General features: G+C 44.4%; 1 protein-coding gene across 1 annotated transcript; it reads right to left on the bottom strand.

The window, feature by feature from the left end:
- Positions 1-14,337: 14,337 nt before the first annotated feature.
- ZNF70 (zinc finger protein 70) lies at positions 14,338-16,068 on the bottom strand. Its single transcript, XM_008066459.2, has 2 exons — positions 14,568-16,068; positions 14,338-14,393 (listed from the first exon to the last, which is right to left on the bottom strand). Exon 1 carries the CDS (start codon positions 16,045-16,047, stop codon positions 14,704-14,706), a length of 1,344 nt encoding a protein of 447 aa, XP_008064650.1. The 5' UTR covers positions 16,048-16,068; the 3' UTR covers positions 14,338-14,393; positions 14,568-14,703.
- Positions 16,069-16,923: the final 855 nt, after the last annotated feature.

Below are 16,923 nucleotides of genomic sequence, written 5' to 3'. Positions count from 1 at the left end.
CAGAACAGCAGTAAGGTCCGAGGACTCCAGAGACTAGAGGTGAGCCAGAAAATTCTAACTGCACTGCTAGAGCTAAAAACGTAGCATTCTAAATAGAAAAATAAATAAATAAATAGATTAAAAATGGACAAAAGAGCTAAACAGATATTTCTCAAAAGAAGACATACAGCTGGGCAACGGGTATAGAAAACAATGCTCAATGTCACCAGTTCTCGGAGAATTCAAATAAAAACTACAGTGAGGTATCATTTCACTCCAGTGAAGATGGCTTTTATCCAAAAGACAGGGAATAATGGATGCCGGTGAGCATGTGGAGAAAGGGAAACCCTCGAAAATTGTTGGTGGGAATGTTACTTAGTACAGCCACTGTGGAAAACTGTACGAAGATTCCTCAAAAAACTAAAAACAGAACTACCATATGATCCCGCAATTCCACTACTCTTATATGCCCGAAATAAGGGAATCAATATATTGAAGCAATGCCTGCACTCCCATGTGTAGTGCAGCGCTATTCACAATAGCCAAAATATGGAACTAACCTAAGTGTCCATTGATGGATGAATGGAGAAAGCAAATGTGGTATGCATACACAATGGAATATTATTCAGGTATAAAAAGAACGAAATCCTGTGGTTTGCAGCAACACGAATGGAACTGGAGGTCATCATGTTAAGTGAAATAAGCCAGGAAAAGAAAGACAAATATTGCATGTCCTCACTCACATATGGAGCTAAGAAAGTTAATCTCATGAAGATAGAGAGTAAATCAGTGGTTACCAGAGGACAGGAAGGGTAGGGGGAGATGGGATGAAGAGTGATTGACCAATGGGTACAAATATACAGTCTGATAGAAGAAATAAGACCTAGTGTTTGATAGATCTATAGGTTGACTGAAGCTTACAGTCTATTGTATATTTCAAAATAGCTAGAAGAGAATAAATCAATGCTTCTAGCATAAGGAAAAGACATATCCAGGTGTGATGGCTCATGCCTGTAAGCCCGGCACTTTGGGAGACCAAGGCAAGAGGATTGATTAAGGCCAGGAGCTCCATGCCAGTATACCAGCCTGGGCAACATAGTGAGACCCCATCTCTTTTTTTTTTTTTTTTGAGACTTTGTTAAATCTAAGTTCCATTTGGGAAGAATTATCAAGTTAGCAATATTGAGTTTTCCAATCCATGACCATGGTACCTCTTTTCATTTATTTCTTTGCTTTCTTTAATTAATATTAGTTTGTTTTTTAAATTTTTTACTTTAAAGATATGGACTACAATTCAGGGTTAGGTATACAAATGTTCATTATGTAGGTGGTACCCTTGCTGATGAAGTAAGCTCCCCTTCCCGGCAGATTCCCACTACTGCCAATCCCACCTCCCCACTGCCCCTGGATGTTTCCCGCTACTGCCAATCCTTTTCTTATAGTATCACAATAATTGTTCAAGGTCCGCTTATGAGGGAGAACAAGTGATACTCAGTTCTTTGTTTCTGTGATAGATCGCTCAGTATTATAGACTCTAAGGTCATCCAGGTTGCTGTGACATTCATGATTTTGTCCTTCTTTATGACTGCATAATATTCCACCATGTATATGTACCACATTTTTTTTATCCAGTCCTCTTTTGATGGGCAGCATGGTTGGTTTCATATTCTTGCTATCGTGAACAATGCTGCAAGAAACATACGTGTGCGTGTATTTTTTTCATAGAGTGATTTGAATTCCTCCAGGTATATTTCCAGTAGGGGAACTGCAGGACCATATGGAAGGTCGATTTTTAGGTCTTTTAGGAATCACCACACTGTTTTCCAAAGAAGCTGTACTAGCTTACACTCCCACCAACAGTGTAGAAGTGTTCCCTTTTCACCGCATGCTCTCCAGCATCTGCTGTTTTTTGAGTTATTGATGATGGTCATCCTAACTGGAGTTAGGTGGTATCTCAGTGCAGTTTTATTTTTATTTTTATTTTTTTAGTTGGATCTCACTCTGTTGCCAGGCTAGAGTGCAGCGTCACACTCATGGCCACCACAGCCTTGACCTGGCGGGCTCAGGATATCCTTCCGCCTCAGCCTTCCAAGTAGCTGGAACTACAGATACACGCCACCATGCCCGGCTAATTTTTTTGTTATTTATTGTAAAGATGAAGTCTCACCAAGTTGCCCAGGTTGGTCTCGAAACCCCAGGCTCAGGCAATTCTCTTGCCTCTGCCTCTCAAAGTGCTGGGATTACAGGCTGAACCACCACGCCAGGCCCTCAGTGTAGTTTTAATTTGCATTTCTTTGATGACTAGTGAGCCAGAGCATTTTTTCATGTATCTGTATGTCTTCTTTTGAGAAGTGTCTATTCATATATTTTGCCCACTTTGTAATGGGGCTGTTTGTTTTTTTCTTTCGGCATGTTTTAGTTCCTTGTAGATCCTAGATTTAGGCCTCTGTCAGATACACAGTTGGCAGATGTTTTTTCCCAGTCTGTGGGCTGTCTCCCTGCTCTCTTGGTGGTTTCTTTGGTTTTGTAGAAGCTAGTCAGTATGATGAGGTCCCACTTGTCTATCTTATCTCTTATAGCATAGGAACTTGGGGTTTGATCAGGAATTGGTTGCCAGTTCCAATTTCCATAAGGGTGTCTCCTGCATTTTCTAAGGCTCTTAGAGTTTTTATATTTAGGTCTTTGATCCATTTAGAGATGATTTTTGTGTATGGTGATAGGTAGGGGTCTTGTTTTAATCTTCTGCATGTGGTCAACTAGTTTTTCCAGCACCATTTACTGAATAGGTTCCCTTCTCCCCAGTGGTTGGTGGTAGAGGCTTTATCAAAGATGAGTGGGTTGAGAAATTGAGGTTTTGCTTCTGGAATCTCTATCCTGTTCCATTGGTCTATATGCCTGTTCTTGTACCAATACCAGGCTGTTTTGATTATCGTAGCTTTATAATAAAGTTTAAGGACCGGGAGTGTGATACCTCCTGCTTTGTTTTTGTTGTTCTTGTTGTTGTTGTTTTGTTTTGTTTTTCTGAGGATTGTTTTGGCAGTTCATGGTCGTTTATGTTTCCATATGAATTCCTGTGTTGTCATTTTCAGGTCTGAGAAGAATGTTGCTGGTAATTTAATGGGTATTGCATTAAATCTGTAGATTGCCTTGGGTAGGATGGACATCTTACCAATGTTGATTTTTCCAATCCATGAGTATGGAATATTTTTCCATTTGTTTGTGTCATCTTTGATTTCTTTGAGCAATGTCTTGTAGTTTTTGTTGTAAAGGTCTTTCACGGTGAGATCCCATCTCTATAAAAAAAACGTTAAAACTATCCAGGCAAAGTAGTAAGCTTTTGTAGTCCCAGCTACTCAGGAGGCTGAGGTGAGAGGACTGCTTGAGCCCAGGCATTAGAGATTGCAGTGAACTACAGTCATACCACTACACTCCAGCCTGGGTGATAGAGGAAGACCCTGCCTCTGAAAAAAAAAACTTAAGACATATTTACAGTGATGGATATCCCAATTACACTGATTTGATCTTTTCAAATTATATAATATATCACATTATCACATGTACCCTGAAAATAATATACATCTATAATGTATAAATTCTTAATTTTTAAAGAATTTAAAAGGAAAACAAAATCTAGAATTCTTACCTCACACAAGGTCAGCATCTCTACTCTTCAATCCCATGGGTCATGCCCAGCCTGACCCCCAGGACCAGGATTGTCTCTACCTCTAATGACCCCCCATGACCTGCTCCTAGGAGGGTAAGGTTTCCAGTTTCAAGGGTTCCTGGCTGTCTTTGCTCCAAGGACATGTGTCCTCACATCAAGGGGCAAGGAGAGAACCACAACCCTCAATACTAGGGCAGTTATCTCAGTTCCCTGCTCCTCACAGCCCAGGCCCTTCATCCAGACTGAGGAAGTGACACCAGAAAGACAAAACTTTTGGAAGGAAGAAGTTCCTAACAGGACAAGCATGGTGATGTCTGAAAGGAAAGGCAATTCCAGCACTAGTGACAAGATGGTGGCATCAGAAATTCAGCCCCATGTGGCTTCAAAAAGCTTTAGAGAAGCTACGTGGGCTGGACCAAGAAAAGAGATACTGGACTCGGATGAGCTGGTGACAGAGGTGTGCTGCCGGGTTCCTCCTCAGAACACCACACTCCCTTGGTCAAATACCCTGTGACTCTGGGTGGCTGTGGCCTAGGCCAGCATCGCTGAGGTTACTGCACTGTATTTAGATATCTTCACCAGGGATTCAGAACTACAGATGTAGATCACCCTGGAAAAGGAGACACAGGCCAGACAAAACTGAATAAGAAACTCTAGGTGCAGCCCCAATGTGTGCTTGGGGCATCCTGGTGCCAGTGTACAGCCCTGGATGATCAGACACACAAGCCCCATCGGTAAGGAAGGAATCTTACCAGAAAGGCAGATCCCAAGTATTGGTTACCCGGAAAAAGTGCAGAATCTCAGCGAGGACATGGAACATAGAGGATGAATTCTGAAGTCCTCCTGCTCATGACTACAAAGATGCCCAGATGACCAGGATGGGGTGAGTTTTCTCTTTCAAGAAGATTCTGGATTTTCTTTGCCCTTTACATTTACCTTAAGATTTTAGAGTCAGCTTGTCGAATTCTACTAAACAAATTGGAATTTTGGAAGTTGCATTGGGTTCATGTTGAATTTACAAACCATCTTAGGAAGAATTGACATCTTTACCATATTGAGTCTTTCAAGCCATATACATTCCATATCCCTCCACTTATTTAGGTTTTTAAATTGATTTTCAGTGAAGATACAGAAGTTTTTCTATATAGGTCTTGAACATCTGTAATCCCAGAATTTTGGAAGGCCAAGGTAAGAGGATTGTTTGAGGCCAAGGGTTTAAGACCAGCCTGGTCAACACAGCAGGACCTCATTTCTACAAAAAAAAAAAAAAATGATAATAACTGGGCACGGTGCCTGTAGTCCTAGTTACTCACAAGGTTAAGGTGGGAAGATTGCTGGAGCCCAGGGACTTGAAGTTACAGTGAGCTATGATCATGCCACTGCACTCCAGCCTGGGTGACAGAGCAAGACATTTTCTCTAAGAAGAAGAGGAAGAGGAAGGAAAAGAAGAAAATATGTATGTGTGTATATACATATATATATTTGACATTGTATCTGGTAAATGTGCCAAATTTTCTTATTGATTCTATTCGTTTATCTCTATATTATTTAGGATTTGGTACATATATAAATATATCATCTGTGCATAGAGACGGTTTTGTTGCCATCCTCACAATTCTTACACCTTTCATTTCTTTTTCTGGCCTTACTCCTCGACCCTGGGCTGGCATCCCAGTACCACATGCAACAATAGAGCAAGCGGTGGGCATTCTTGTCCTGTTACCAGTCACAAAAGAATGTCTTTAAAACATTTCATGTGTAGACATGATATAAGTTTCTCAAATGATATCCTCATCAGATTAAAAACGTTTTCTTCTGTTTCTTGTTTGCTAAGTTTTCTTTTAATCATTACTTGGCTTTTACTCAACACTTTTCCTACATATTTTGATATGCTTACATGATTTTTCTCTTTTATCTCGTAATGCTGCACATAATGTAATGTTTCTGATGTTAAGCCAACCTTGGATTCCTGGAATACATGAACCAGACTTGTCCATTACATATTAGCATGCTGTATTGCTGGATTCAACATGATAGTATGTTGCTTAGAACATCTGCAGTTGTTATTCCTGAGTGGGAGGCAGCTATAATAATTTTTCTTTGATTGTTCTCATCAAGTTTTCAATCAAAACTATAAAATTAATTCTGAAGGGTTGCCTCTTTGTTTATTCTCTGGAAGACTTTGTAAGAATGGAATGGTTTCTTCCTTAAATATTTAGTCAAACTTGCTAGTGAAACTGTGAGTTGGGAATTATCTTTGTTGGAAAGCTTTTGGCTAATAATTCAATGACTTTAGAATAACTGAGATTTTCTTTTCTTTTTTGTTTTGTTTTTTTTCTTAGAGATAAGGTCTCCTCTGTCACCCAGGCTGGAGTGCAGTGACGTGAACACAGCTCACTGCAGCCATGACTTCCTGGGCTCAAGCAATCCTCCTGCCTCAACCTCCTGAGTAGCCGGGACTACAGTTGTGCACACATGCCTGGTTAATATTTATTTGTTTGTTTGTTTGTTTGATACAGGGTCTTGCTATGTTGCCCAAGCTGGTCTGAGACTCCTGGTCTCAAGGAATCCTCCTTCCTGGCCTCCAAAGTGCTGGGATTACAGGTGTAAGCCACGGGGCTCAACCTAGATTTTCTATCTTATATTGAGCCAAGTACATGTGCTCAAGTAGGTTTTTCTAAAATTTCCTCATTTTATCTCAAATTACCAGAATAATGGAGTTTATAATAGCTTCTACATTGTAGGTTATCTGCATGTGTCAAAATGTCCCGTTTCACTCCTGATATAGGTGATTTCTTGCTTAATAATTTCACTAGCAGCCAGGCTCAGTGGCTCAGCCTGTAATCTCGCGCCTTAGGAAGTTGAGGTGAGTGGATTGCCTGAGCCCGCGGGTTCGAGATCCGCCTGGGCAACTTGGTGAGACCTCATCTCCACAATAAATCAAAAATTAGCCGGGCGTGATAGCGCGCGCCTGTAGTTCCAGCTACTTGGAAGGCTGAGGCGGAAGGATCGCCGGAGCCCAGCAGGTCAAGGCTGCGGTGGCCGGGAGCGTGCCACTGCACTCCAGTCTGGGCGATAGAGTGAGACTCCAACTCAAAAAAAAGTAATAATAATTTCACTAGCTCTTTTTCATCTTTAGTAGTATCGTAAACAACTCTGCTTCTTTGTTTATCATACCCGTTGAATATTTGTTGTCTATTTCATTCATTTTTTGCTCTGGGGCTTCTTATGTCTGTTCAACTTCTTTGGATTTATTCTTATGTTCACTTTCTGACTTCTGAGGTATATTTTTAACTCATTGATTTTAACCTTTTTTCTTCCCTAGTATACAAGCATTTTATGTATGTATGTATGTATGTATGTATGTATGTATGTATGTATGTATGTATGTATTGAGTCAGGGTCTCACTCTGCCGCCCAGGCTGGAATGCAGTGGCATGATCACAGCTCACCACAGCCTCCAGCTCCTGGGCTCAGGCAATACTCCTGTCTCAGACGCCTGATTAGCTGGGACTATAGGCATAGGCCATCATGCCTAGCTAATTCTTTATAGAAACAAAGTCTCGCTATGTTGCCTAGACTGGTCTTAAACTTCTGGGCTCAAGCAGTTTTCCTACCTGGGCCTCCCAAAGTACTGGAATTACAGATGTGAGCCACTGTGCATGGCAATACACACATTTTAATGTTTCTGATGTCCCTTTCTGTGCTGATTTAGCTTATGTAGTTGTCTCATTGTTCAGCTCAAAATGTTACCTAGCTTCAATTTTCAAGTTCTCCGGTGTTGGCATATTTAGTAGTGTATTTCTTAATTTCCAAACACTTAAGTATATTCTCGCTGTATCTTTCTAATTGATTTCTAGTTTAACTGTGTGTGTTTAGGAAACATATTCTGAATAATTTCAATCATTTGAAATTTGCTTAATAGAGACTTATTTTATAATCTAACACATGGTTCATGTTTGTCAATGTTCCTTGTCTGTTCTTATCTCTGAAGGGAATATATACTTCCTAACTGTTGAATGCAATGTTCTATTTATAAGTTCATTGGATCAACTGGACTATGGTCTTCCAATCTTGTTTTTTTTTTTAATTTTTTAACATTTTTGAGTCAGGGTCTCACTCTGTCACCCAGGCTGGAGTGTAGAGGCACAATCCCAGCTCACTGAATCACCTCCTGGGCTCAGGTGATCCTTCCGCTTCAGCCTCCCTTTTAGCTGGGACCACAGGCACACCCACCACACCCAGCTAACTTTTATATATATATAGATGAGGTCTATGTTGCCCAGGTTGGTCTCAAACTCCTGGACTTCAGTAATCCTCCTTCCTTGGTTTCCCAAAGTGGCTGGTATTACAGGTGAGAGCCACCACGCCTGGCCTCCTTTTGATTTTTTTTTTTTTTTTTTTTTTTTTTTGAGTTGGAGTCTCACTCTGTCACCCAGACTGGAGTGCAGTGGCTGCTCCCGGCCACCGCCCATCCCCGCGGCGCGGCCCGGGACTGTTACCTACCTCATAAAATATCCTATTTATTTCAGATGATATCTTGTGCCTTAAAGGAGTTTTTTGGTTTTTTGTCCAATATTAGTGTCACTACACCAGTTTTCTTTTGGGTAGGAATTTCTCAGCAGCTTTTCCATCTGTCTACTTTCAGCTATCCTCTATCCTAGCCCACCTCCTGGAAGTGGAAGCTCTTTCCCAAATGACTTACTTTCACGCATCATTCATTTGTGAAATGTGCACTTATTTGTGCAAGAGTCATGTCTGTGCTCTCCATATTTCTAGCAGTTCAATAGCATCTCTGCCATGGAATTTCTCTGCCTTTTTTTTTTTTTTTGCTGTATCTGTGGCTGGGGCAGCATTGCCAGGCACCCCTCCCCTTCCCATGCTCCCTTGCTTCCAGAGCACGTGTGCAGAAGTCTGTTGTAAACCATGCCAGTGAGTGATCCTGCAGCTCCCAGAAAACCCAACTCAAATGACCTGAACAAGGAGAGCAGTATTGACCTGAATTACTGGGAATCCTGGCGTAGGGTACTCAGGCCACCTGAACCCAAGGACCCTGGCCCCATTTCTCTAGGACTCTCCCTGTATTGCCCTTGTCCTCACTGGCTGGCTTCCCTCATGCAAACAGCTCCAGCAGAACAGAGTCAACCGCCCCACACACAACACCATCCTGAGGAGCAGGAGGCCATGAGACCCAAATCCCAGGAGATGCAGAGAGGCCTTTCTCAGTGGACCATGGCAGGTCCCACACCCATCTCTAATGACTAGGACCCAGGCCTAAGTGCCAGTCCTCCTCCCTCACCTCTGGAGTTCCAGGAGCCAGAAGACCTAAGTGCGTGCAGCAGGGAGAGGCGGAGGCACTTCCAGCCACCTCTGGAGGAAGGAGATATCCTGGTTGAGGACAGCAGCAAGGGGAGGCTTGGACTCAAAGACAACAAGGCTTGGGGAGAGCTCATAAGTGCCTTGTGCATGCTTGTGACACCGCCAAAGGGTGCCTCAGATACCCCTCAGCGGTGACCCACTGTGGGGAGGCAGAAGTTCAAGGCTGCAGCAAGAAGTACCCACAAAAGCAGGAAGCAGATGAGGAGGCAAGCACTGGAGGTCTCCAGCACACATCTCCCCACCAGCATTCTGACTAGACAAGTGCTTGGCCTCTGCGCTGCAGGAGGGATGGGCCTTGGGTCAATATTCTCCACCACCTTGTGCCCCAATTCCACATTTTCCAGGCAAGTTTATGCCTTGGTTCCCTGAGTTATCAGACACTGAAGACTGGGGAGTCTTCCCACAAGACGTGTTTCTTTTCCCCACCCCTAGTAAATCGATGCATCGACACTCTTGCAAATATATCCACCTTGGGTGGTGTCGGTGAATGTCCAGTCATCTCCAAGAGCCTCTCAGAACTGAGTGGACCAAGGCCACTTGGTTTTCACCTTGACCCACAGTGACTGAACCCACAAGCCACCTTTGAGCAGTCCTGGTAGCAACTGGTCAGGGTTCTAGCATAACACCCCAAACTGTTCTTCCTAATGGCAACTAGATAGATCTGACACTAAACTGCTGTACATCTTGGGGATGACACCAGCTTCAGTTTCCTCATATGCAACAGGAGTGGTCAGGAGTGACCATCTTCTTGAGCCTTTGCAGCTGTGTTTCCCTTCTCTCCCTGCAGATGCTGGCAGTGTCTCAGGGAACAGGAGGGTCAGCACACGGGGAGGATTGGCCAGGGACAAACAGGTGATGGGGATGGGGTGATGATGTCAAGGCCTTCTCTCTCTTCAAATGACTGTTCAGGTTCACTCAGGGAGGGTGAGATGGATCTGTGATGTGTAGTTCTTTGCTGCATCTGGCATTGCTTCCTAAAGAGTAAAATGTAATGTTCTAAATTATGTTGAAAGAACCGAAAGTTTTAAAAAATTTCAAAATACTTAATAGTGTAATAATTAACTGTATCTGATAGTGTGCTAAGCACACTTGCATTCCTTATACCTCTGAGCCCCACAAGGCTGTGAAGTGGCGTCATTCCTCCATGTTACTGCTGAGGACACTGAAGTCAGAGGTTGTGACCTAAGGAGTGGGCTCAAGAGCCTGGTACTGAACCCAAATGTGACGAGAACAAAGATAGGGAGGAGCAGGTGGGCCCAAAGGCAGACCTGTAGTCTACTCAGAAGTGATACTCCATATGTGGTTAATTAACTCATAGAAATGGGGATAGGAGGGTGAGCATGGCCTTTTGGGTAAAATGAGTTTATATTTAAATATCAAAATGCAAATAAATTGTGCTTTGCTCAACAATAACATTAATGATTAGAGGAACTTCTTATATAACAAAAAAATTACAGAGGGAACCAGGAAACTAAATCCAACAATGTGCTGTTTATATTACAGATACATAGCAAAATATATACACAAATTTAAAAAATAAAATGCTGAGCTAAACTCATGCAAATTCAAGAAAAGCAAAAGACTTCAATTACGATATCTGGAAAAGAGAAGTTTAAGCTAGAAGCATTAAAGGAGACAAAGAGGGTACCAAAAGGCACTTTAAGTATCACTATTAAATACATATGTCCCAAACATCATGATACTTTTTATTGAAAATGTATGCCCTGCCTATTTCTTAAAAAGAATTTCAGAAAACTGAATGACTAACATAGCAACAATATACATAAAAAGAGAAACGGAAATACATAGAGAAGAAACATAAAAATCAGACTGTAATTAGATCAGGTAAATGAGTGTTAACTGTTTTGGGGTCACAGAGCCCTTTCAAAATATGATAAATGCTACAGGCCTCTGTCCCAGAACAATTCATTCATGCACATCTCCACACAGCTTTGTTCAATCCCCAGGGGTCCACAACTCCTAAAACCCTGCATGCTCAGACTCCTAGGCAGGCCATGGAGTTAAGAACTCTGAAGCAAACAAAAGTTAGAGAAAGTATGGATTTGAATAAAATAATTTAAAAACTGGGTTAACAAATATAACAAATACAGGATAAAAACACATTTTTTTGAGTACACAAATGCCTTATAAAAACTGATAATGTATTCAGGTCCAAAAAAGTTCTGTGGACACTTGGAAATGTTGATACCACCATATAAGAAGAGGTATGCAGCAGTGACCTAAGCATTCATCACTTAGAAATATTTAAAAATAATAAAACTTGGGCCAAAAGGAAATTCTTAATACTACAACAAAAAACACCATGTCAAAACTAATGAAGGGCAAAGCTATAACTCTAAGATAAAAACATATATTACCTACATTTACCAGAAATAGAAAAAATGTGATTAACTATCTCTAAATAATCTTAGAACTGTAAAGTATTAAGCCAAAAAGAGAGCAATAATACAATACTTGGACAACACAATGCATAAGCAAAATCAAAAGTTGGAGCTTTATAACACTCAACAACATAAATCACTGCCATAAGAAGGAAAAAAGGTAAGACAACAAAAAATAAACTAAAAGATGGTTGATTAAAATATTGCCAGGGATGATTACTTATAACTTTACATACTTCGAGGAACTAAACAGAATGAGAGGACTTTTTAAAGAACATAATAAAACTGAAAATAATTTGGCCAGAAGGAACTAGACTCTGCTCATACTCCCCCCCAAAATACCTGGTTTTATCATTTTATCATGTTTATCTATTACCCCTTGGGGAGGAAGGGGATCTTAATCTCCATGTTATACAAAAGAAAGGGAGAGGGAGGGAGAGGAGAAAGTGCATATTTCAAAATATGGGAACAGCATAAAGTGAATTATGAGAAGCTGGGAGTAAAGTGAGCATCTGGGCAGAAGCAGCCTGAACTCCACGGGGCCTGCCTGTTCAGAGGATGAACCAGACTGGTGAAAACACTCCTGAAGAGTGTGTAAAATGACACTTTAAAAATGAATCTGGCTGGCATGTGCAGGGAGAACAATTAGGGACGGACCACAAACAGGTCACAGATATTTGCCTGATAATGGCAGGGTGGGGGGATGAAGAGGAGGTAGTTTTTCAGGGGTCTCTGTCTGATGCCATTTGTCACCCCAACTGCACCTTGGCATACTCTCTTCACTCCTGATAAATGACAAGCCACCTGCAGACAGTGGCCATGGCACCACCAGGTGGTCCAGCCGGTCATGTAGTGGGTTCTAAGGGACAATTGCTGATTTAAAGGTTTACACACTCACGCAGCAGACAGAGCAGGACTAGACAGGGCTGGGTACCTCACGCATGTAATTCGCACACTTTGGGAAGCTGAGGAGGGACGATTACTTGAGCCCAGGAGTTTGAGACCAGACTAGGCAACATAGTCAGACCTTGTCTCAACAACAAAAAAAAAGCAAGGCATGGTGGTGCACAACTGTAGTCCCAGCTACTTGGGATCCTGAGGTGGAAGAATCGCCTGAGCCCAGGAGGTCAAGGCTGTGGTGAACGGGGATTGTGCCACTGCACTCCAGCCTGGGTGACAGAGTGAGACCCTGACTCAAAAATAAAAATTTTAAATTTTTAAATTTTTAAAAAGACAAGTCTGGATAGAGGAGCAGCACGCTCGCACCATGATCTCTCCAGCACAGCACAGGTGTTGTTTTGAAAGCTCCAGCCTGCCAAGCCTACTTATTAAGTAACAATTATGACCTTCCCATGTTTATTTATCAAAACTCCAGAACTGCCACGCTGAGCTTCTGATCTGCTGACCAACCAGCATCACCACAATGAGGTCACATGACTCCAACCATAAACTTTCAAGAAACTTTAAAACAGCTCAGACTGCCTCTTTCTCCACTAAAGAGGGGGAGGACTCAGCACTGTCCCTGTGGCCTAGGATACATGCTTATTATCAGTCAGCCAGCTGACTGTCACTGCCTAAGCCCATACCTGAGGCTGGGGGGGGCGGGGGGGGCGGGGAGAACACTGAGACAGAATGGCCTTCATGCTCTGCTCAGGCAGAGCCAATAGACTGACATGAAGTTGTTGGAGGTCACAATGCCAAGGACAAGGCCACACCCCGACTGTACTCCGTTACACTAGATACACCTGGGGAACTTTAAAACACACCACTGTCGGGACCCCAGTTCTGGGGATGCCAAGTGAATTAGTCCAGGCAGAACACAAGCAATGATATTTTTTAAACAATCTCCAGGTGAACTCCAGTTGGCAGGAGGGGAGAACAGAGAGAATGTGGGAGTGTGGAACAACACTGCTGCTGCAGGGAACTCAGGATAGTGTCCGAGGGGAGTATCCATGTGTGTATGGGAGTTCATATCAGTGGCACATGCAGCCCAGGCCACAAGCCGGGGGGTGGGAGGAAAAGCCTTGTTTAATGAAAGACCCCACTGCAAGCCCTGCTGTTTCAGAAACCAGACGGGGACACTTCTCCAGTCTGTGGATATCGTGCCTCTGGAGGGTGGGGAGAGCAGGGGTTATTCTGAGTCTGTCTTCAGTTGCCACCACCAGGACTGCTCCATTGCCAAAGCACTTTCACACATGGCCTTGTTCTGAATGGGAGCCTCACACCAATCCTTAGATGCATGCAATCAGGTCCCATCACCCCCACTTCACGGATAGGGAAATGGAGCCTCGGGATGTTATAGGACTTGCTCAAGGTCACACAGGTAGGAGGGGATGGAACTGGAATTTGAATACAGACCTTCTGATTGAACCACAGCCTCCTCCAAGGAATCACCCTGCTCCCAATGTCCCCTAACACTAGGGCAGGCATGGTATGGGAAGCTGCACCACCATCAGACCAGGCCAGCAACAGGCCCTCTGATGTCCAAGGTGTGCTGTGGTCTTGGGGGCACTGGGTTTCAGAGAGAGGTTATTCCTAGAGTGCAATTGTGTTCACAGTCCAGGCTGAGTCACAGCCAGACATCAATGTCCTCTAGCCAACAAGACCAAACTTCTATACTCCTGTGATAGCTGTCTGGCAGAAACTGCCCTCACACTAGGGACAGGGCTGAGACCATGCCCAGAGGCTCACAGCCTCACCCCCAGCCCCAAGACCAATTCTTCCAGACCTGCCTTTGTTCTGTTGACCGGTTGTGGTTGCCCCCACCAATGCCCAACCCAGGCAGAAAATTCCATTTTGCTGCATACATGTCTACTTTTGAACGTTTTTCTTCAGCTGATTTGGGCTGTGAGCACAGTTGGTTTCTGTCTTCTAAAAGCGCCAGACTGCAGCCTGCCTTAAAGTGCTCACCTGACATTTTCCTGGGTTTAACTCAACTCTCTCCCTCTTGATGTGTGTTCTTCTGGATTCTGGGAAAAGCGAAGAGAGAACAAAATGACACCTCATAGGCTGGGTGTCAAGTACGAGAACAGGAAAGCTGAAGGTCAGCTCTCCCTCCAGCTCACCCCATGCTTGCCCTCCCCTCCTCGCAGGAGACCTCTGGAGAACTGGTATGCTTGCTGGGCAGCGCAGGGTCCTCCCACCTGTGGCAGCTGAAGAACGCGTCGAGGGCTTCCATTCAGCACTGTTATCTGGAAGGCAGTGGGATCTCAAAGACCTAGCACAGGGGACACAAGCTCCAGCTAGCAAAGGTCTCCTAGCCAGTGCGGGCTCCTCTTTCTACAGCTTCTCCCCAGCATGGATTTTCTGGTGCCGAATCAGATGCGAGCTGCCCCTGAAGGATTTGCCACACAGATTGCACACATAGGGCTTCTCCCGGGTGTGGGTCTTATAGTGCTCAATGAGGGCTGACCTGTGCCGGAAGGCCTTGCCACACTCGCAGACATAGGGCTTCTTGCCAGTGTGAATCCTCTGGTGCTGGATCAGCGCGGAGCTGTGGCAAAAGGCCTTGCCACACTGGCAGCACTCGTAGGGCTTCTCCCCGGTGTGGATGCGCTGGTGCTCGATCAGTGACGAGCTCTGGCTGAAGGCCTTGCTGCACTTGTGGCACTTGTAGGGCTTCTCACCCGTGTGGGTCTTGCGATGCTCGATGAGGTTGGAACTCTGACTGAAGGCCTTCCCACACTCGTCACACTTGTAGGGTTTCTTCCCGGTGTGGATCCGCTGGTGCCGGATGAGGTGTGACCTGTGACAAAAGGCTTTCCCACAGAGCTCACACTCATGAGGCTTCTTTAGGGTGTGGATCTTCCGGTGCTGGCTCAGGCCCGAGCTCTGGTTGAAGGATTTCCCACACTCCTTACACTGATAAGGTCTCTCCCCCGTGTGAATCCTCTCATGCTTTCTGAGGCTGGAACTGCGACTGAAGTCTTTCCCACACTCCCTGCACTCATAGGGCCTCTTCCCAGTGTGGATCTTCTGGTGCTGTGTGAGGGCTGAGCTCTGGCGAAAGGCCTTCCCGCACTCCTGGCACTCATAGGGCTTCTCACCGGTGTGGATGATCTGGTGCCTGAGCAGGTGAGAACTCTGGCTAAAGGCTTTCCCACACTCACAGCACTCATAGGGCTTCTCCCCGGTGTGAATTACCAGGTGTCGGAGCAGGTGGGAGCTCTGGCTGAAGGCCTTCCCGCACTCGTGACACGCATATGGCTTGGCTGGTTGTGGGATCCTGTGAGGTGTGTTAAGTCCTGAGATCCCCCTGTCTGCTTCCACACAATCGCGTAGACTAGACTCCTCTCCACTGTGGATTATCTGACACACACTGAGGTCGGATTTCTGGAGGAAGGCTTGGCTAAATATCTCATCATCCTGGGATCTGGTTCCTGGGGGGATACTCTGATGCCGAACGGGGCTTGAGCAGAGACTGAAGTTCCCCTCATAATCATCCCGTTCCTCATCTTGCTCCCCAAGAGGGATCTCTTTGTAGATCACAGCCATTTGCTCCAAACCTCTCTCCTGAAGAAAGGGGTCCCCCAGGTCCTCCCCTGAGAAAAGTTCTTGCTGTGTCTCTAGCCTGTCCTCAAACACAAAGGTCTTACCAAACTTGGTTGTCGGGGAAACCTCCATTGTGAATCTGCTATCACCCCCAATGGTGATATTTCTTTAAAAATGCTCTTCTTTGGGCTGTACTTACCATTCTCACAATCTGAAAAGAAAACAAGGGACGTCGTCAAAACAGCAAGTCAAGCAACTCCTATGTGCCTCCTTTCTGTGTAGAATCTATGGAGGAAATGACCAAATATGTATGGCACAATCTTGCCCTTAAGGTGATCCCAAATGACTTAGAGGCAAGTTTCATTTATCAGAAACAATTGAAGGCAGATAGACAGACACAACTGAGGGCCACGTCATGGTGTTGAGACTCTAAGAACTGACAGCGTACAGAAAGATGAGCTAAAACAAGAAGTGGAGCCATGGTGGACAAGGGACAAGACTCCAGCTAGTGGGTGACACTGGGGATGGGCTGTGTTGAAAAAGAGAGATGCCAGGTGCAGTGGCTCAAGCCTGTAATCCCAGCACTTTGGGAGCCCAAGGCAAGAGGATTGCCTGAGTCCAAGGGTTCGAGACCAGCCTGGGCTACTTGGTGAGACCTCGTCTCTACAATAAATAAAAAAATTAGCTGGTGTGGTGGTGTGCGCCTGTAGTTCCAGCTACTTGGAAGGCTGAGGTAGAAGGATCGCCTGAGTCCAGCAGGTCAAGGCTGCGTTGGCCGTGAGCATGCCATTGCACTCTAGCCTGGGTGACAGAGTGAGACTCTGACTCAAAAAAAAAAAAAAAGAAAAAGAAAGAAAAGAAAAGAAAAAGAGAGAGAATCCCCCCTACACATCAAACACAATCCCTTGCACCCAAGTCAGAGTCCTGGGAATCAGCCTAGATGCCCTCATTCTCACCCCACCCCTATCTTCCCATCCATTTCTGAGGCTTCATAGATTGATCTCTGCC

The sequence above is a fragment of the Carlito syrichta genome, unplaced genomic scaffold (genome assembly GCF_000164805.1).
Source record: "Carlito syrichta isolate Samal-C Ts95f unplaced genomic scaffold, Tarsius_syrichta-2.0.1 Scaffold308940, whole genome shotgun sequence".
In the NCBI taxonomy this organism is placed as follows: domain Eukaryota; kingdom Metazoa; phylum Chordata; class Mammalia; order Primates; family Tarsiidae; genus Carlito; species Carlito syrichta.
This window is presented reverse-complemented; position numbering and strand designations above follow the sequence as displayed.

Bases quoted from the DNA above. Each gene is read 5' to 3' on its own strand.
- ZNF70 (XM_008066459.2), bottom strand. From the start codon at position 16,047: ATGGAGGTTTCCCCGACAACCAAGTTTGGTAAGACCTTTGTGTTTGAG.